This window comes from Capsella rubella, unplaced genomic scaffold (genome assembly GCF_000375325.1).
Source record: "Capsella rubella cultivar Monte Gargano unplaced genomic scaffold, Caprub1_0 scaffold_8, whole genome shotgun sequence".
Taxonomy (NCBI): Eukaryota; Viridiplantae; Streptophyta; class Magnoliopsida; order Brassicales; family Brassicaceae; genus Capsella; species Capsella rubella.
In genome coordinates, this window is record NW_006238916.1 from 10,895,655 (window position 1) to 10,915,668 (window position 20,014).

At 36.4% G+C, this 20,014-nt stretch overlaps 6 protein-coding genes and 1 non-coding gene across 8 annotated transcripts; 3 read left to right on the plus strand and 4 right to left on the minus strand.

The window, feature by feature from the left end:
- Nucleotides 1-9: 9 nt before the first annotated feature.
- Nucleotides 10-1,549, minus strand: LOC111830971 (probable cytochrome c oxidase subunit 5C-3). Its single transcript, XM_023784024.1, has 2 exons — nucleotides 1,447-1,549; nucleotides 10-439 (listed from the first exon to the last, which is right to left on the minus strand). The coding sequence occupies exon 2, from the start codon at nucleotides 412-414 to the stop codon at nucleotides 220-222; it is 195 nt and encodes a 64-aa protein (XP_023639792.1). The 5' UTR covers nucleotides 415-439; nucleotides 1,447-1,549; the 3' UTR covers nucleotides 10-219.
- Nucleotides 1,550-2,069: 520 nt separating this feature from the next.
- Nucleotides 2,070-6,237, minus strand: LOC17876446 (putative uncharacterized protein DDB_G0270496). Of its 2 annotated transcripts, none has more exons than XM_023783918.1 (14): nucleotides 6,123-6,237; nucleotides 5,000-5,100; nucleotides 4,580-4,914; nucleotides 4,145-4,217; nucleotides 3,927-4,001; nucleotides 3,739-3,849; nucleotides 3,592-3,634; nucleotides 3,424-3,496; nucleotides 3,163-3,265; nucleotides 2,979-3,074; nucleotides 2,865-2,897; nucleotides 2,667-2,766; nucleotides 2,426-2,510; nucleotides 2,070-2,330 (listed from the first exon to the last, which is right to left on the minus strand). In XM_023783918.1, the coding sequence occupies exons 2-14, from the start codon at nucleotides 5,081-5,083 to the stop codon at nucleotides 2,204-2,206; spliced, it is 1,338 nt and encodes a 445-aa protein (XP_023639686.1). In that variant the 5' UTR covers nucleotides 5,084-5,100; nucleotides 6,123-6,237; the 3' UTR covers nucleotides 2,070-2,203. The 2 variants fall into 2 exon arrangements, with proteins under 2 accessions (XP_023639686.1, XP_006282146.1); XM_006282084.2 differs by having other exon boundaries at nucleotides 3,424-3,502.
- An 810-nt stretch (nucleotides 6,238-7,047) lies between these two features.
- On the minus strand, nucleotides 7,048-8,423 carry LOC17874824. The gene has a single exon (XM_006280760.2). The coding sequence runs from the start codon at nucleotides 8,313-8,315 to the stop codon at nucleotides 7,347-7,349; it is 969 nt and encodes a 322-aa protein (XP_006280822.1). The 5' UTR covers nucleotides 8,316-8,423; the 3' UTR covers nucleotides 7,048-7,346.
- Nucleotides 8,424-12,972: 4,549 nt separating this feature from the next.
- TRNAK-UUU lies at nucleotides 12,973-13,044 on the plus strand. Its single transcript has one exon. It is a non-coding gene; the product is annotated as a tRNA-Lys (tRNA).
- A 691-nt stretch (nucleotides 13,045-13,735) lies between these two features.
- On the plus strand, nucleotides 13,736-16,723 carry LOC17876903 (probable receptor-like protein kinase At5g61350). The gene has a single exon (XM_006281392.2). It carries the CDS (start codon nucleotides 13,938-13,940, stop codon nucleotides 16,464-16,466), a length of 2,529 nt encoding a protein of 842 aa, XP_006281454.1. The 5' UTR covers nucleotides 13,736-13,937; the 3' UTR covers nucleotides 16,467-16,723.
- Nucleotides 16,565-17,587, plus strand: LOC17876781. Its single transcript, XM_023777669.1, has 3 exons — nucleotides 16,565-16,588; nucleotides 16,820-17,356; nucleotides 17,497-17,587. The coding sequence occupies exons 1-3, from the start codon at nucleotides 16,565-16,567 to the stop codon at nucleotides 17,566-17,568; spliced, it is 633 nt and encodes a 210-aa protein (XP_023633437.1). The 3' UTR covers nucleotides 17,569-17,587.
- LOC17876600 (pentatricopeptide repeat-containing protein At5g61370, mitochondrial) lies at nucleotides 17,510-19,373 on the minus strand. Its single transcript, XM_006280301.2, has one exon. The coding sequence runs from the start codon at nucleotides 19,169-19,171 to the stop codon at nucleotides 17,699-17,701; it is 1,473 nt and encodes a 490-aa protein (XP_006280363.1). The 5' UTR covers nucleotides 19,172-19,373; the 3' UTR covers nucleotides 17,510-17,698.
- Between the last annotated feature and the right edge of the window lie 641 nt (nucleotides 19,374-20,014).

Sequence of the window (20,014 nt, forward strand, 5' to 3'; positions counted from 1 at the left end):
CTATTTAGATTAAATAAAGATAGAATGGGTCTTATTTGTTAAAATAAACAAAGTCAGGAGGGTGTTAATCTACAAAAACGTAATTTGTAACATAATATCATGACAAATTGATGTGTTATCTCTAGCTGAAACCAATATCAAAAGATGATATCTATGTTTCAACACTCTCTGTTTACATTGCAAACACTCAAATTTGAGGTAATCGTCATTTCTACTAAACTACTGCTCTGCAACGACAACACCAATCTCTCCCTTCTCAAGCAAATCATAGAAGACTCTTGTTTTCCTTTGCTCGTTCCAGTGATGCATCTTCCATAGCCCTCCAGCCGCTAGCCCCAGTGTGAGACCGATGACTAACTCCTTCACAACACTTGGACCTTTCAATGTTGCGTGCGCTATCTTGTGCCCACTCATCTCTTTCCACACTCTCCTCTGCTCACTAAACCAATCAAAAATTGCAACAAATCATAATGAATTACACAGAGAATCCTTTTAGTTTTTTTTATAATCCTGCAATAAAAGTTATCAAACATAACATCATTCTTGGGTGCTAGACACATAATAGGTTTTCATATCTAACCCAATTGAACGAGATACTCTAAAGGATCAACAAACAGAGTAATCATCCTCTATACTCAAAGGGTACCGTGAAAACTCAATCAAAACAACACTAAAAGATACTTCTGCAGCTTAACCACAAAGGGCAAATGCTATTACGTTTCAGGAATACTTCTGTAGTCGACACATACAGCAATGAGGGAATCATATAAAGATCAACCAAAAACAATGCCTAAATCAAAAAGCTTCAAACTTCAACAAAGCAATACAGAGGAACTAGTAGATAATCTCATGTGGATCAGTCAAGGAGGTCTTTGATCAATGCAGGACTTATGAGGGCAGCTAGTTGGTGATAAGGAAGCACAAGGAGACTAAAATATATATAGGGAGAATTCTAGATCGGCAATCAATAGTAGAAAGCAACCCCACGCCTTTAAAAATCGACCCATCAGATTGCACACACAGCACGTGGTGAATCAGGTTCATTGTTGGAGAGTTTGCGGAGCCACAGATACCATAGCTCAAGGCATGGACAAGGGCCCTCTCCGATTATGTTTTTTCCAATTAGTCTCCTCGAAACTAAATTAAACACCAAAAGCCACACACTTTACTCATAACCTGCTCAGACCTTTTACTTTAACATTCATCATCTCCACCACAATGTCATATACAGATTAGAAAGAACATCATCATCCTAGAGCTACCAGAAGCTTTAAAGACAGAAACTTTCCAAACCTAAGCCAACAGCGGAGAAGAAAAGAATCAACCCAGCTCATAAAAATCGTATTTTTCAAGAGAACCCATTAGACTACAACTGAGCAAAAAAACACTGTGAACAAAACACGCAAGAGAAAGCAGGAAAATTTCAGAACTAAAAAGGAATCATACAATGTAATCCAAAGAATTGTTCTGTGAAATAGATTAATCGAATGTTCAAGTAGGGAGAATCAGAGAGAAACCGGGTGAGTTTAGCAAAGCTGAAATCTACAACAAAACTAGTTGAGCTTTATTGGTCTCACTCACTCAATTTTCTAGGGTTTCACTAAAAACGACAACGTTTCCACAAATGGCCTTTTCAGCATTTATTAGCAAACGACAACGTTTCTACATAGCAAAACAACTGAAAAAAGAAAAAAACCAAACTCAAAGAGAGGTGCTCTGTCTCTAAGCCATGAGCCCACGACGATGTGTCTTCTTCACTCTAGGCACAGCACGAGCCTTAAGAGTATACTTCATAACAACGGTGAACTCCAATTTCTCAGACAAGTCAACTTCATCACCTTCAACTATGATGTTGTTGTTAAATTATGATGTTGTTTTTACCAACCTTCAACTATGTTGTTGTTAAATTATGATGTTGTTTTTACCAACCCATAAAAAGATTTCGTACAAAGTAGATAGATAAAGAAAATGAGGATTTATCCACTCGAAAATATGTGCTATATACTACAGTCAAAAGTTTTATTGTTTGAACATTTTCAAGTTCAAACGATGAATGTTGGAAGTACGAGGAGCAGATGAACTTAGATGCTTTAAAATATGGCTTTCAATAAGAAACGATGTCGATATTTGTAATACAACACACACCACAAAGTAAAAAGTCATATTTTCTTGCGTTTCAAAATTGCGGGTTTGTTTAAAACTTTTATGCTTCAGAGAGAGCGTTTCTGGTCTTCAGACCGAACAGATTTTTCAGCAAATCCGCAGTGTTTGGAGGTATCTTTGCTGGTCGTGGTGCCATGAAGTTGACAATCTTCTCATGAACATTATACCTGTTTCATTTTTTTTACACGGAAATGATTCAAAAGAGAGAATTATGGACGAGGAATAAAACCTTGAAAACTATGTGTGTATGTGTGTCACTTACCTGATCTTTCTGCTCTTAGAGGCACGCCGGTCCACAACTTTCCTTTTCTTCGTCTGAAACTTCTTCATCGCATAGTAAGCCGCCTCTGCCAATGCCAAGATTGAGACTTCAGTATATACCAAAAGACTTTACGGAAAACCAGAACTATAAATCAAGTTTTCAACACAGGTAAAGACTTGAGTTGTTGGACTAAACAGTCGCTAGGTATTTCATATCTAATGATTCCAAGACGTATTTATACCCGAGGAAGCTGGATCAATGGTCTCAATGAACTCCTTCAGTAACTGCTGATAGAATTCAGCATCTTCTATCAGTTCAGGGTCTCCTTCAAGTTGTTTTCCCTGAACAAGAAAAAGTACACATGCATTATAAAGACAATCAATAAGACCGATAAATTATTTGATTCACTTGACTTGGTTAGAGAAAACCGTTACTCTACCTCTTGAGTTGGTTCCATGGCTTCCCCAGGGACCTGTGGATGGAAATTTAAAAATCACAACTTACTCGAGAGAAGCAGATCTTGGTTGCATTTACTATTAAAGCCAAAACTTACTGTTCCAAAAATATCAACAGTAGATCTTGACTGTTGCATTTGTTTGATCATTCTACTTGGATCCCTCATGTATGAAGCAACTTGTTCACTAACGTTCTGTTTTATTGAAAATTAATCATTTAGATTCCTGACTGATCTTCAGATGAATAAGAGCAAAAACGTTTATGGGGTTTGTTGTCTAAACCTGGTTAAAGGCGTGGAGCTTTCCTTTAATAGCAGCTGCACCGGTCGTGACTTGCGTTCTTCTCTGCCATTTGTCCACAGCTTTGTTTCGGAATACAGACATTCTACATAGGAAAGACCAATTTTGTATTAGCAATGAAACATAAATGATAATGAGACTGGTTTCTGAATGAAGTCAATCATTTTTTACTAATCAAATTCTTTTGTTTGGACAGAACAAGGAGAACTTTCAAGTGTCTGATTGAACAGTAGTCTTGAATACCTTTGCTGCAAGTTAGATATTCGTTGCCATTCATCGCTATCTTCTGCATCTGATTTATTGGATTCTGCACTAACTGTTCCTGACCAAATATAAATAAAAGGGATGTTATTATTGACCCTCGCTTATACTGACTTACAATTATTATCTTTTCTGTAAAACAAGGCTTACTATTCACTTGTTGATCAACAGAGGAGTTCTTCTCAAGCAAAGCCTGCAAAAATAATCGTTTCGATAAAAAGAGTAACTAAAGGTGGCAGAGAGATGAAGTACTAAGCGACAATATACAGTTACTGAATCAAGGCTACGCATACATACCTCTTGCAACTCCAAGAGGGAATTTAATGTCTTCTCAGATGAAGTAAGTAGATCTGTATATGCTGCCAAGACATTCTCATCTTCCGAACAAAATGACGATTTTACAGGCTCCTGAAGAGGATTACCTTCCGTCATAAGCATATTAAAACAAACAACCATAAATAAAAGAGGAGAACAGAATAGCGTACCTGTGGCAATCTGTTTGAACTATTAAATGCTTTCTGAAGTAAGAATCTGACCTCCAGAGTTTTATCCCAAAGAGCCTTCACATAGAGTACAAAGAAATGAATTGTCTTAGACAAAAATTCCCTCTGGATGAACTTCATTAACATATAGATAGAAATATACATCTGCAATATGCAATTGACTAGTAGACTACTTCACGAATCATAGAAAAATGCATTACCTTCTGGTTCTTCACGGCTTGACCTTTTACAGCATCCTCACCCTTATCACGCTTCAGGTTCTTCAGTATATCCCTATACCAGGAAAAAGTTATTACATAAAGAACATTTGTTTCAGCTTTCATTCGCTCATTTTGATAATAAACGGTGCACCACGATTAAGACGGTGAGTATCTGACATGCACCTTCAACAAAAGTCTGTTAGTTTCCTTTATATTAATGTATTTCTACTTATCATGAACATATTCAATTGCTTTAATGAGTTCGAACCTAACTTCTAAATCCAGCCAACAGTCCTGTTTATGCTCTAGTTGTTTGTGTTCTAGATTAAACAGATGAAACTTTGATACGACTATCCACCGTTTCTAGTAACAAATATTATAATTCACTATGACAGGAACAAAACTCTTGAGAAAATACTTGTAGTGAAATCTTACTGCTCTTGTGAACGAAGCTCAATGTACTCTTTCTCAAGATCTTTCATCTCGGTATCTTTACTGTCATCATTACCTTCATCGCCACTCTCACTTTCTATATCATTTCCATCTTCAAATTCCTCGCTTTCTCCATCCTCATCTTCCTTGTTATCTTCTTCAGCATCTTCCTCACTATCTACTTCTTCAGCATCTTCCTCACTATCTCCTTCTTCAGAATCTTCGTCACTATCTCCTTTGTCATCGTCTTCACTCTCTCCCTCATTATCTTCCTCGCTATCTACTTCATCATCCTCAATCTCATTGGATAATTCATAATCTTCGTTCACGCTTTTGACCTGCAATAGAATTCTCAACCAAATAAACTCGCCTACACAGCCATCTAAATAACTTAAACCAGACGAAATCAACAAAAAATAATACGTTGAGGTTTTCTTGTTCGCTTCTGTCTTCTGATTCACTGTCATTAAGTCTTGCTCTTTTAGACCTCTTTGATCCCCCAGCCATTATATACACTCTTTATGCTGCAAAAATATTTAAAAAGGAAATCAATTGAGGAGGAGAAACTATTATACAGATGCGAAGAATATTACCTCATGAAGTAACATAAAAATGAAATAAACAAGTAAGGGTCAAAGATAGAGACAATGACCGAGTTTTAAAAAGTTGGATTCTGGGTACCCCAAGGCTTCAAAAAAATGCATATCATATTTCAATTATAAACCTATAATTACTCAGTTTGTGAAACTAAAATCGATTGAAATCAAGCTAAAAATTGGTAGAACTGAATCTAAATCGTGATTGTTACAGAGATAAATAGTGAACTCAATGTAACTTCTATAGTCCACACATACAACAATGAGGTGATCATAACATCAAACAAGCTTTGTCAAAATGCATCAAACAATAACAAAGCACGACAGAAAACGTATCAGATAATCTCAAGTGGATCAGTCAAGGAGGTCTTTGATCAGTGCAGTACTTATGAGGGCAGCTAAATGATGATAAGAAGCAGGAGGAAACTAAATGTATATAGGGAGAACTCGAGGTCGGCAATCAATAGTAGATAGCAACCCCAAGCCTTTCTAATCGACCCAACAGATTGAACACAACAGAGCACATGGTGCAGTGTTGAAATCAATCAAGTTCATTGTTGGAGAGTTTGCGGAGCCACATATGCCATAGCTCAAGGCATGTACAAGGGCCCTCTCCTATAAAGATTAAATTTGGTCTCCTCCAAACTAAATTAAACATCAAAAAGCCACACACTTTACTCATAACCTGCTCAGACCTTTTACTTTATCATTCCATCATCTCCACCACAATGTCAGAACACACATATCATAGAAGCATTCTAGAGCTAACAAAAAAAAAAGTTCAAAGCAAGAAACTTTCGAATCGACCCAGTTTGTGGGTTCGAATTTTTCAAGATGAGAAACGATTATGCGAATGCAAACAACAAAAACAGAGACAATTTGAGCAGATACGCAAGAGAAAGCAGAGAACTTTGAAAATTAAAAGGAATCATATAAGCAGAAGAACTAACCCACAAACTCTGTAGAAACTGAGACGCAAAAGAGGAGTATATATCTTTGACTTGAAATAGTAGAAGCTCAAAGCTGTCTATGAGCAGAGAAAAAAGTTGAGAAAGAAGAAACTCAACTGAACGAACTATTAAAAAAATTAGAAACCCTAGAGATTTTGTTCTTAAACCACGAACCGGCCGGTTTGATCAGAAAATCCGGTTAAAGGGTTTAGTTCAGTTTATTTGGTTTGATAGGACCAGATTATACAATTCGGTCAATCGGACCTGGATTTATTTATTTTAATTTTAATTTTTTTTTTTTGTCATCATCGGACCTGGATTTATATAAAACGATAAAATCCTAAATATGGACCATGATCCTTTATATATATGTTTGGTAAGTTTTTTTTTTTTTTGTTGGCATGATTGTTTCTTGATCTCTTTTGAAGCAAACATTATTTACTATCCCTCTTCAAAAGCTCAAAAACCCTTTCCTTCACTCAATTATCCAGATTCTACTATTTTAACTAATAAAGGTAAATTAGATTCATTCATATTTTTTTCTCCATTAGAAGAAATTATAGGTAGAACTGAATTATTGTATTAAAGGTATTTTTGTTTTTAGAGATTCAAGTGAAGAGATTAGTGATGTAGAATTGTAGACCACTCACTAGCCCCTCTTTTGTCTTTATAAGTTAAGCTTTATCATTAACACAATTTTCAGTATTATTATTAGGATATTATTTCAAAGAAAACAACAAAAAAAGTTCAATTGCTTTCGCATCTTCTGTCTAACTATGACACTTCTTCTTCTTCTATCTTTTCTAATAAAAGATTGTTGTTTGAACTTATCTTTTGCTCAATAACAAAAAGACTTTGGAAGTAATCAGAATCGTTGCAAAAAATATTATGTCGGCAATGAAATTTCACTGTAGGATTAACCAAATGTGAATACTAAAGATTTGCATTAAATTGAAAATTTCTGGTATATTTGACTTTACAATGTTGAAAAAGTATTAAATAAAAAGAGGAACAATGGACTAAAATAAATAAAGAAAAAAACAGAAACAGAGGTAGAAGAAAAGGTTTTGCAGATTGGTGTGATTGTTCTCCACTGTTTAGTGTTTACCTTTGCCCTTCTTTGAAGTGAAAGCTACTTGAGATTATCCTTAAAGAATCAATAATCTCATAAAGTCTTTTTTCACTTTTTTTCAATAATTACATCCAACCAAAACAAGAAGAAAGTCACAAGATTTCGTATAAACCCTTGATGTGTATTTTGGTGTTCTCTGTTTCGCTGATTTGGATCTTGATGGAGTAGTCGTCTCCTCTACCGATCTTTTGATCTTCCTCGTTCTTGATGCAGCTCTGGTAAAAGAGGAAGTTGACTATGGTGTCAAGAACCAAGAAGAGAGCGTATAAGTAAGCTATGAAGGTTCCTTCAAGAGCTATGGATGTGATATCTCTGTCTCCGTTGTAATAAGATCTCACGACTCTGTACTGAAACAAGGCTTCGACTCCTGCTAAGCCGAGATTAGTAGGCAGAGCAAGATACAATGCTGGTGAAGTTCTTCCCCGAATCAGAAGACACGCCTTGAGAATATTTGTGTATCCTCCTGAAGAAGAAGAAGGTGATGAAACCAAGGCTAAATTGGAGATGACGAAGGCGTTGGCGATGATGACTGAGTAGATGATCGCTGAGGATACGGAGAGGATAGCGTAAAAGTTTCTAGAAGAGAATCCAAAGGCTTCGAGGGTATTGAATGCTACGAAAAACAGAGCAAAAGCAGAGGCGTTTGCAGAGAGAAGGAAGAAGAAGCTGCAAATGTATGTTTTGAGAAGGCGGAGGTAATAAACAGAGGACGAAGCTGAGTTATTGCTTGATAGAAGTTTGATAACGTAAGCTTTGGAGAAGAGGAGGAAAGTGAGGGAGAAAGGGAGAGTGAATAAAGAGGATGAAAGGGTTTGTGAGAGCTTAAGGCTCAAGATGTTGAAGAAATCAAGAGAAGAAGAGAAACCAGCTCCGCGGAAGAGCGTGTTAATCCTCGCGTGAAGGGTCGAAGAGGAAGATGAGAAGAAAGGCTGAGAGAGGAGGAGACAAGCTGAGAAAGGGAGTGCCACGGCGGCTGCGGTGGTGACACGGTGGTAGTGTTGGAGAAAGGTGTGGACTGATCTTCTCATGAGCTTGCTTGGATCCTCCATTGTCCTCTTCATTCTAACTTTCTTTTGCTATTTCTTTACTCTGAAGAAATTTTGAAGATGTGTGTTTCTTGAATGATCCACCAAATCTTGAAAGGCTTTTCTCATTGAAGGTCCTCTTTATATATGTTTATATATATACGTAATGATTTTCTAGATATATATATTTTTTTTTTTCTTTAAATTTAATTGTGGGTTGGGTGTTAGAGAAGGGAATGGAGATAGGCCAACCGATTTTGCCTGAAGATGAGGAGTTGTTTGTTTACACAAAGTAATAAAAAATTAAATTTTTTTTTTCTTTGTAAAGCAAAGTGTTTTTTTTTTTTGCATGGAATTAGAATAGAATCTTTCTTGTGTGTAGAGAACAATTATAAAATAATGAAACACAACACTTCCTTGTTAGGTTAATGTAGATTGGTTTCGTAGGTAATGTTGTTAGGAGAAATAGGTTTCATTTTTTGGGTTTAACTCTTGATACGTATATTCTTGAAAAGTCTTTTGCTTGTGTGATATGCTTAGTGCTTTAATTGGTTTTGGATGCTTACTATACACTCCATTGTTATATACTATATGTATATGCGAGTAGTAGATACATGATACATACATATTAAATTGTGAGAGAGTGAGTCTATGTATTAGTATTCAATTGAAAGCTTAATAATGATAGGTTTGAGGAAACTGGAGGCTTAGCTTTCAAGAAATTGAATAATGATAAGAGCTAAAAAGAGTAAAGTAAAATTTTATAATAACCAAAATTTAAATTGAAAAAAAAAAAGAATGGTGCTCTGCTTTTATATACAACTTAAAATGATTTTTGAGTGAGAAATCTCCAAAACTTTTAGAACTTTTCTCTTGAGGCGACTTGATCAATGATCATATAGTATGTATGTATAAGGATGTTACCAAACCTACTAAGTTTAGCTTTCGTGAAAAGTATAAGAATGTTTACAATTAATTATTAATATGTGACAAAACCTATTTAACCAAGTTAACAGTTTTATTTTTTAAAAACACTCAAAAGCAAATTATACAATTCGATAACACAAAGAGAGAAATGATCAAACTTTGTCCAACCTTGTGGCATGCATTTGGTGTGCGGTCTTATTGACTTGGACTTGGTGGTTAGGGAGTTCTCCATTTGCTTGTTTGAAATTACTTATTTTCTTATATATAATTATTTATATATTTGACCCCCAGAAAATAAATAATTGTTCCTTATCATCCACTCTCAATCATTTCCTTTAATTAATGGCATATTGTAATAATTTAGGGGGTAATCCATTATAATTGAGTCTCGGACATGAGAAAATTTGCAATGAAAAATTTGGAAATTATTTTTCGTATATATTAACTTGAATGGTTTCACGTTCACTTGGTAACCCTTTTTCTATATTTTTAGGCAGAATTATTTACATAGAAAGAAAACTCGAAATGTTTGCTAATTAAGACCTTGTATAATGGAGTTGTATTAATATAGTTAGTAGTTATAAGTATCGATTGGAATTAAATTCATTTAAATAAACTGATCTAGAATGTTTGATTCTAAACTAGTCCAACAAAAAATAACATATACACTCAAAACGTTTTGATTTGATTTTTCTTTATCACTGAAAATCGCATACGAATGTTCATGTTTTTTTCCCTCTCTAATTAGTGCTATATATATATATATGATTTCTGTAGTGTTAAAAAAAAAAGTATACGTTCTTTGATAATTGATTTTTTTTTTTTGGCGTCGACAAGTATACGTTGTGATAATTATTTCAACTGAAAATGTCACACGAATATATATATATATATATTTTTTTGTGTGGACTAGTGGTATATGAATTCTATAGTGTTTAAGAAAAGTATACGTTCATCTATATTGATTTTTTAGAGTCGAGAAGTATATGTTTTGATTTCTTTCTTTTCTTTTATTTATTTTTCAACAAAAAAAAAAATCATATGAATGATCATAGTGATTTTGAAGAACCGTATACGTACGTTCATAGATAATTGATTTCAGAGTTTAATTACAATTAATGGTTAAACGATCAATCCCGATCAGTTAGTAACATCAATTGAAGCATGAATAAGTTGTCGGTTTTGGTTTCTTTGTTTTAACAAAAGATGTGTTTAAGCAATTTTGGATTTATATATCAATTAGTAACGAATATAATGATTCATGGTTTTTATATAACAAAAGACAGAACATTCAGACGGCTGAACTCTGCCTAAATATTATATGGGGAGAAATTACACATCGTAATCAATATCTGAATATTTTTTTTTAAAAACATATATATTTTATAGAAGTGATGATATAAATATATATTGTATATTGTTGATTAAGTATGGTAAAATCATGTCAAAGAAAAGGTTGAAAGAGTTGGCGTTGCTGTGTTTAGTACAACCGAACGACACTCTTATGGTTAGGTGAATTTCCAATATGATCATATTGTTGGATATATCAAAACTAAGTATCCATTTTATTTAAGTATTCTTTGAAGTATTTGATCATTAATCTCATTATTAACTTGAAGTACTAATGTACTATGGTTTGTATCAAATGTGTGTTTTTTTTTTTTTTTTTTTTTTTTGTGGTGATAAAAGGAAAAGCTTCCAAAAAAATAAAATTGAACCCTTTTGGTATGGGTTGGATTAGAAGGAGCCCCAATAACTAGAATGGACAATATGCTACGTTCATCCATATTTTTTAAAGTCAAACACATCTCTCATACCTTTTTGTTATTATAACCTGGATTATTAACATGCTATATATCTACGTACTGTTTAAACTTTTGTAAATAATTACTATTTTTTTTTATAAACGAGAGAAACAATCAAATTATACGCATAATAGTTTTAAATCTACATATATGCATTCACAAACCATGCTATTAAAACATTTAAATTGTACCATTAGATCTAGATCTTGATTATATATTATGAAATCTCTTACTCTATAGTAATTGGTATTTTTTGTTATACAATCACCATCATCATTATTATCACATAATAATTTGATTAATAACGAATAAGAACCCTTTTATTAAATAATTGTTTAAATTATGGATTCTGGATAGTGTTGTTTTATCTAACCGATCCAGAGTATTGTGACATGTAATCTACCTAATCATCTATACATTATACATTCATCTATATTTAGTATAAGTATTACTTAGAAGTTAGAACAGAGACCGTAATTTGTTCATTGATCAATGATCATTAACGTAAAATTTTGTAATCGAACATCTTAATAAATATTATTAACAAGTAAAGATACATGCATAGTTAAAACAGTTTAACTTAAACTCTAATGGTTTACTTAAATGTAAATATTAAGTCTTTGTCAACAACACCAGTATTATTTCTCTGTATACTTAAACTCGAAATCACGTGCAAGGAATGGCTGGATTATTTACTTATGATCTGTAAAAGCTTTGGTGGTCAATAACTGGAAAACTATATATATACACATATGGGGTTTAATGTATAAATTAAAATCTCAGAGGTTATCCAAACTTAAGTTGACTTAGAAATTAGAATCACAAACACTATACGACGAACAAGTCGTATATAGTTCAGTTTAAGCTCTATTTATACGAAATAATATAAAATCATCGAATTATATGAGAGACAGACAAAAATATGATTAGTTTACAAAATTTTTTTTTTTTTTTGTCGGCCAACTGATCTATTAGATATAGAAATATGTTACAAGAGAGTCATACATCAAGACAACCAAGTTACAACCATAGAGGACTGATTTGTTCTAGCTTCTCGTGCTAGACGATCAGCTATTACATTAACCGTTCTTCTTATAAATTTGAAGTTGTAAGAGGCATTCGTCAAATCCATGATGTCTTCCAAATATCCTTGAATCTCAGCAACTTCCTTAGGAGCGTCCTTGCCACTTCTTAATTGAGCCAATGACCTGTATAAAAGCTCTGAGTCTCCACAAAATGTGACGGGAAAGTAGTTCAATCGTTTAATTTATAGGAGAGCTTCCCTGAGAGCTAGAGCTTCTGTTTCTAGCGCAGACATTGTAGGTTCAATGGATGAAGAACCTTTAAGAATGCATTTACCTTGATAGTTATGCAGAGCTCATCCGATTCCTGCTCGGGAATTAGAATTAGCCCAAGATCCATCTGGTAACAAATATAAGAGTTAGGTTGTTCTAAGGATCTGTAGTGAGTGTGATAATTGTTCCTGTTTGTTTTTTGCTGAATCATTCCAACATGAGACTGCTCTAATCTAGTAGCATCCTTCCACAGTATATGATCCATAATAGCTTGATGGATAAGGATTGGTATAGCCCATCTTTTATTATGGAATAAAAGATCATTGCGAGCTTTCCAAATACTGCATGGTTGGCATATATATTTAATATAATTTTCTGTATCACTTTTTCTTTGCTGACAAAAAATTGTATTATGAGTTTCTTCATTGTTTTTATTTGATTTAAGTCCGAAAACAAAAATGTTGGCCCAAATGAAAACAGGCCATATATTGATATATACATGGAGAAATACTTGAAAATTGCGATTTGTAAAAAAAGGTCATAGAAGTATGTATATGTGTGTATATTCAGAATTATTAACATGTTTAACAAATATGTATGTAGCATTTACAATGATTATTATAGGATATTCGTTATTAATATCAACTGTTGATAGTTGGCAAGATAGCCTTCTTAGCTCAGTGGTAGAGCGCGTGGCTTTTAACCACGTGGTCGTGGGTTCGATCCCCACAGACGGCGAAGTGATTTTTAATAGACCTCTTTTTACTTCTTTTGAAAACGACACGCAGAGGCGGCAGGCGCTATCCATAAGCCAAAATGGGCTTTGGATGGAAAATTTAATGCCAGATAATGAAGTTTTGGATTTTGACTTCTCGGGTTCGCACAGCGTGTCGTTTTGATGTCCACTAAGCGTCCTTGAAAGGTGAAAGTATCTGCACACGTAGATTTCCTTTGTTTCTTCTATTTTGTTTCTTGTTTCATAACTTTTTAAACAAATTTACAAAGTATTGATTTAATTGTTTACACTGACAAGAATATAATGATTTAGATTAACATAAAATCAAATACCCAAGAGTGTCTTCGTATTACTATCCACACTTAAACCCCCCAAAAGAAACAAAAAATAGAGAGCTTACTAAACATGGCTTTTCACTAATTTAGAACCAAACAAGACCATTATTTAAACACTATAGACTATAGTTATCGTTAAGACTTTAAAATCTTGTTTTAGTTTTTTTATTCTTTAACTGCCTACCAATTTGGTTTCTCAAGTTTTGCTTGTAATAATTTACTCAAAAAAAACTTATCCTATAGATAATTAATTAAGATTTTGACTCCCAAAATCATTTTTTTTATATAAAAAAAAACATAAATTACATACACTTTTGCACGTTGCTCCCATACGTGCTCTCAACAAAACCAGAAAATAATACTGAAAGCAAAAATAATGAATAACTATAATGGTACTACTGTATTTGTATTTTCCCCGGCGGCAAGGGGTTTCATAAAACGTTTGAAGTCAATTACGTTCAAATTTTTAAAAACCAATCGTTTTGTTGTTATATATGGTAAACCTCTAAAATTCTCTCTATCTTCACCATCCACCACCGTTAAAATCCTCGCCGGAAATAATGGGAGGAGATTTTCGTAATTTCTCCTCCCACGTTTCCATCCTCTTCCTCATCATCCTCCTCTTCGCCGTCAATTCCAACTCCTCATATACCCCGGCAGATAACTACCTCATCGACTGCGGCTCCTCCGCCGAAACAAAACTCTCCGACGGCCGTAATTTCAAATCCGATCAGCAATCCGTCGCGTTTCTCCAAACCGACGAAGACATCAAAATCTCCGTCGACTCAATCCCGATCTCCTCCTTCTCCAATTCCACCTCCTCCCTTCCCTTGTACCTAACTGCTCGAATCTTCGCCGGGAAATCAACTTACTCCTTCTACATTTCACGGCCTGGCCGTCACTGGATCCGTCTCCATTTCTACCCTCTCATCCACCCTCTCCACAATCTCACTAACTCCGTCTTCTCCGTCACCACCGACACCACCGTCCTCTTGCACGACTTCTCAACCAAAGACACTTCCTCCGTCGTCTTCAAAGAGTATCTAGTCTACGCCTCCGAGAAGCTCTCTCTCTATTTCAAACCTCACAAAGGCTCCACGGCTTTTATTAACGCCCTCGAAATCGTCTCTGTTCCCGACGAGCTTGTCCCTGATTCTGCTTCCTCTGTTCCTCAAGCTCCTGATTTCAGAGGCTTAAGCAGCTTCTCTCTCCAGATCTCTCACCGCTTAAACATCGGCGGCGATCTGATTTCTCCTAAGATTGATCCTCTTTCTCGTACTTGGCTCTCTGATAAACCTTACAACACGTTCCCTCAAGGCTCGAGAAATGTCACCGTTGATCCTAGTACCATTACTTATCCTGAAGGTGGAGCTACCGCGCTGATCGCTCCTAATCCGGTTTACGCCTCTGCCGAGGAAATGGCCGATGCCCAAACCTCGCAACCTAACTTTAATCTTTCATGGAGGATGAGTGTTGATTCGGGTCATGATTACTTCATTAGGCTACATTTTTGTGACATTGTAAGCAAATCGCTTAACGATCTTGTCTTCAATGTTTTCATCAATAAGCTCTCTGCCATCTCTGGACTTGACCTCTCCTCCTTAACCAACGCTTTAGGCACGGCGTATTACGCTGATTTTGTGCTTAATGCGTCTGCTATCACCAATGGCTCGATTCTGATTCAGGTTGGACCGAGTACCAATCTTCAGTCGGGTAAACCGAATGCCATTCTTAACGGTTTAGAGATCATGAAGCTGAACAATGCAGCTGGGAGCTTAGATGGGCTTTTCGGAGTTGACGGGAAATACAAAGGGCCTATTGCTGGGATGTCGTCCAAGAAGCTTGCGATTGCGGGTATTGGATTCGTGATGGCTCTAACCGCTTTCTTAGGGGTTGTTGTGTTGCTCGTTAGGTGGCAGAGACGTCCTAAAGACTGGCAAAAACAGAACAGTTTCTCGTCATGGTTGCTTCCTTTGCACGCAAGTCACTCGAGTTACATCTCGAGTAAAGGCGGGTCAACGTCAAGGCGTATGAGTATTTTCGGGTCCAAGAAGAGCAAGAGCAATGGATTCTCTAGCTTCTTCTCTAACCAGGGATTGGGACGTTACTTCCCTTTTACCGAATTGCAGATCGCTACGCAGAACTTCGATGAGAAATCCGTGATTGGAGTTGGTGGGTTCGGAAAAGTGTATATAGGAGAAATCGACGGTGGGACACAAGTCGCGATCAAAAGAGGGAGTCAGGGTTCAGAGCAAGGGATCAACGAGTTCCAGACAGAGATTCAGATGCTGTCTAAACTTAGACACAGACATTTAGTGTCTCTAATCGGATTCTGTGACGAAAACAAAGAGATGATTCTCGTTTATGAGTACATGTCAAATGGTCCTCTGCGTGACCATTTATACGGCTCAAAAGAGAATGACCCTAACCCTATACCTACCTTGTCCTGGAAGCAACGTCTAGAGATCTGCATTGGATCAGCGCGTGGGCTTCACTATCTCCACACAGGTGCAGCTCAAGGGATCATCCACCGTGACGTCAAGACCACCAACATTCTCTTGGACGAGAACCTAGTCGCTAAAGTTTCAGACTTTGGACTTTCGAAAGATGCCCCAATGGAACAAGGGCATGTAAGTACCGCTGTGAAAGGTAGTTTTGGGTATTTAGACCCCGAGTACTTCCGAAGACAGCAGCTCACTGATAAGTCCGATGTTTACTCGTTTGGCGTGGTGTTATTCGAGGTCCTATGCGCGAGGCCAGTGATAAACCCGCAGTTACCTAGAGAACAAGTTAACTTGGCAGAGTACGCTATGAATTTGCATAGAAAAGGTATGTTGGATAAAATTATCGACCCAAAAATCGTGGGGACGATTAGTAAAGGGTCGTTGAGGAAATTCGTGGAGGCAGCAGAGAAATGTTTAGCAGAGTATGGTGTTGATCGGCCTGGAATGGGAGATGTGCTGTGGAATCTTGAATACGCGTTGCAGCTTCAAGAAGCGTCGGCTCAAGTTGACTTGTCGGATGATAAGACTACAATAAATATTGAAATGGATTATATTCCCGGCGAGGAAATGCATTCGGTGCCGTGACGATGGGTGGTTTCCCATGTCAAACTCTGTTTGGTTAATCTTTGTTTTTTTTAATTCTTCTTCTCATGTTTAGTTTTTGGCTTTCAGAAAGATGTAGGATGAAAGAGATCACTTTCTCTTTGGTTTGTTTTTTTATATTTCCTTTCCTAATTGCAGGTTCAGTTTATTTCCTTCCTTTTACTTTGAAGGAAAGAAGATTTTTCTTATTTGTGATCTTTTTTTATATAAAAAAAGAAGAGATATTTGGTTGTCTTGTAGATTATGTTGTGTATACATTGATAATTTTTTCCCATCTTTGTTTGATGATAATGATATTTTCCTTTTATCAATACCGGACATTTACTTCTCATTAGAGCATCGATTGTTACATTATCACACACTTTGATCTGAGAAACGAACTCGCATTGTCGATGGTTTTCATTAGAGATTCGACGGATATCGCTAACGACGATGATCTCGCTATCTTCCCACCGATCAACCACGAGAACCTCTACATCGATGGATTCAAATCCTCATCTTCGTCGACAGTCTCTGTTTCATCTTCTTCTTCCTCACTCTTGTATCCGTCTGATTTAGACGAACACTTTGGAATTGATCTGAAATCGCGTTCTCAGTTTTCGGAAACCATCGGAAAATCTCTGTGGAAATCGATACTTGAGATTGATATCGTCCAAGGTTGGTGGTGGAAGCTTCTTCTCGCTCGAGTACTGTCGAAATTCCAGAATTTGGTGACGTGCTTCTCCAGAAATAGTCTCTGTTCCTTCTCAATAACTCTCCGGTCATCTTATCCGTTCATGATCATCGTAATTTGGTGGTTGATGCGTTACCGAACTCGCCAAAGAGAAATCGTAGCAGCTAATCTTAGAGACAAAATCAAAGAGAGAGACGAGGTTGGGAATCTCATTCATGCTCTGTTTTTATCTTTCCCCTACAGAGAGAGTTGTTCGATGAAATGTTGAAATAGTCACATTACATTTCCCGTTTCTAACAGTGTCTTTTGTTTCCATGATTTTTGTGTGTTTCAACGCAGAGAATAGCTCAACTCTTGCATCAGATTACTCAGATTAACGAGTTACTTGTAAAGATAATACATTCAAAATGATCAGAAGAATCTGACGTCCTTGCTTCTGCATTTAGAAAGCAGAGAAATCACCTGACTTGATTTTAAATATAAATTGTGATACACTGCTGTTGTTACATCGAATGTTCTAAACATGGCTAGAATAGATCAATCAATGCCGCATATTCTTCTTCTTTTTGCTCCTGCGTTTCGGTTTTGGTTTCAGTTTTGGCTTCGTTTTGTTCATTCTAGCGTGAATCTTCAAGTTAAGTGCGCGACGATCCACCGTTGTAGTCTCCACTTCTTTCTTCTTCATTGGTTTGAAAACCTCTGTGACAGATGGATCAAGCAAATCAATGGAGCTACAAAGTGTAACATCAAGTGACATTGCCTCTTCCCAAAGCTCTTTTCCTTTCTCAAAGTTCCCTCCTTTACATAGTTTTGGTATGAGCAGATCATAGACCGGACCATAACCACCCACAGAGCTTCTCTTCATCTTCTCAAACAGTTGAAGCGCAAAATTTACCCGCTCAACCCCACAAAGGACCCCAATCAGATCATAATAGAATTTGCGTTCAGGTCTCAGTTCTCTCTCGATCATCTCGTCTACTATTTGGTTGCCTTTACCAAACCTTCCTGTCAAATACAGAACCCTCACAACAAAGTAATAGCTCGCTGTATCGGGATCACATCCCGATCTCTTCATCTGCTCTAGAATCTGGCATGACTCTTTCACCCTCCTTGTCCTTCCTAGACAAGAGAGCAACGTGTTGTAACTAATAGATGTAGGTTGAATTTTGTAAGACTTCATCTCCAACATAATGTTCAAAGCTTCAGGAACAAGCCCAGACGGGTTTCGGTTAACGTTTCTTTCGCAGAGGCAGGTAAGCAACGAGTTGAAACAGAACAAATCCGGTGTAATCCCGGCTGATTTCATATCTTGTATAACTCTTCTTGCTTCCTTGACGTTTCTTTGTACTGACCACCCGAATAATAAACTTCTGTACACAGACAATTCATTCCCAGAGATTGCATCCTTGTGATGATGCATAACTCCCAATGCTCTCTTCACATGTCCTCTTGAACAAAGCGCACTTATAATAGCTGTCACAGTGAAACTATCTTGTGGGCATGAAAACTTGTCCAAGATTTTAAAGATACCTATTGCATCGTCTTCCTTACCAATCTTAACCAAAGTTTCAGCGACAATGCTAAACGTTTGCTTGTCCATCGCCCGATTCTCCTTCCTAAGGTCTGATAAGAGTATCTGAATAGCTGTATTATCCTTCTTCTCAGCTAAAACTCTTAGGACATGGTTGAATTCCTTGTCGTGTAAACTAGAACCGAGGTTTTTACACGACCATGAGAAAAATCTCAACAGCCTTCTCGGTGAAGTCTCGTTCTTGCAAGATTCGATCACTTGGGTAACAAGTTTGGATGATGGAGAAACCGAAACCCGGTTCAAGTTTTCTTCAAGATCATCTAGACCACCAATTGGGGAAGAAACGAGCCTAATAAATTCCTGCAACTCCGAGGATGAATGATCCAAACGATCTACCAAATGATGAGAGCAAAAATAACGTGTCAGCTTCGTAGTGTTTGTTAGCAACAACGTAAACCGGTTTGATCTGATTGTAGAACTCATTCTTCTGCTTGGAATTTCATCGAACACTTGGTATGCATGAGCTTCTTGAACGTCTCCGATAGACAAAACATTGAAAGGACTGTAAGATTTACACAGGAAATTACATGTTTCTCAGAGCACTTACAGAACCGGTGTAAATTCTCGAAGGAGCACGAAATTCAGATTCCGATAGAAAGATTTGATTTAGCAGAGACATGTAGAAAACCCCCGCACAACAACCATATAAATACATCTGTTACAGTATCCCGCGTGTCTGAAAAGGGTGCTTTTGTCTTTTCCCGCTTCATCACTCTCTTTCAAGCTTCAAATAAATAAATACAGAACCGGAATCAGACCGGATAAAACCGAAAAGCGAGATACAATCGTATAAGGCAAAAACGTAATAAAAAAGTTAGAACCGGGACGAGACGTGTCTTGCGGTGAACCAACTTAAATATTTTTATGCAATCGTTTCGTCCACCTGTACAAACGAGATTCGCTGCTGTATAGAAACCAATCAGGAATACAAAATTATAATCTTACTTTGACCACATTTTTATTTGTCTCCCAACCACTGATGACGAGATTAATAAGGGATTAACATCATGATTTTGTCTTCTTTTTTCTTCCCCCAGATAGACTGATGCGAATAGGTTGATCTTGTGAGAAAAGGAAAGACCCTAGCTGGTGCTCATGTCATTTTTCTCTTTCTTTTGCGATGCGATTTGCAAATACATTATTACAAGGTCGAATTAAAGAACTAGAAAATCTTCATTCAATTTCGAATTTTTCAAAAAAAAATGCTATCACACCGATTTCAAAAGTTAATAATGAACCACAATGCTAACTCATTTTACAACTACC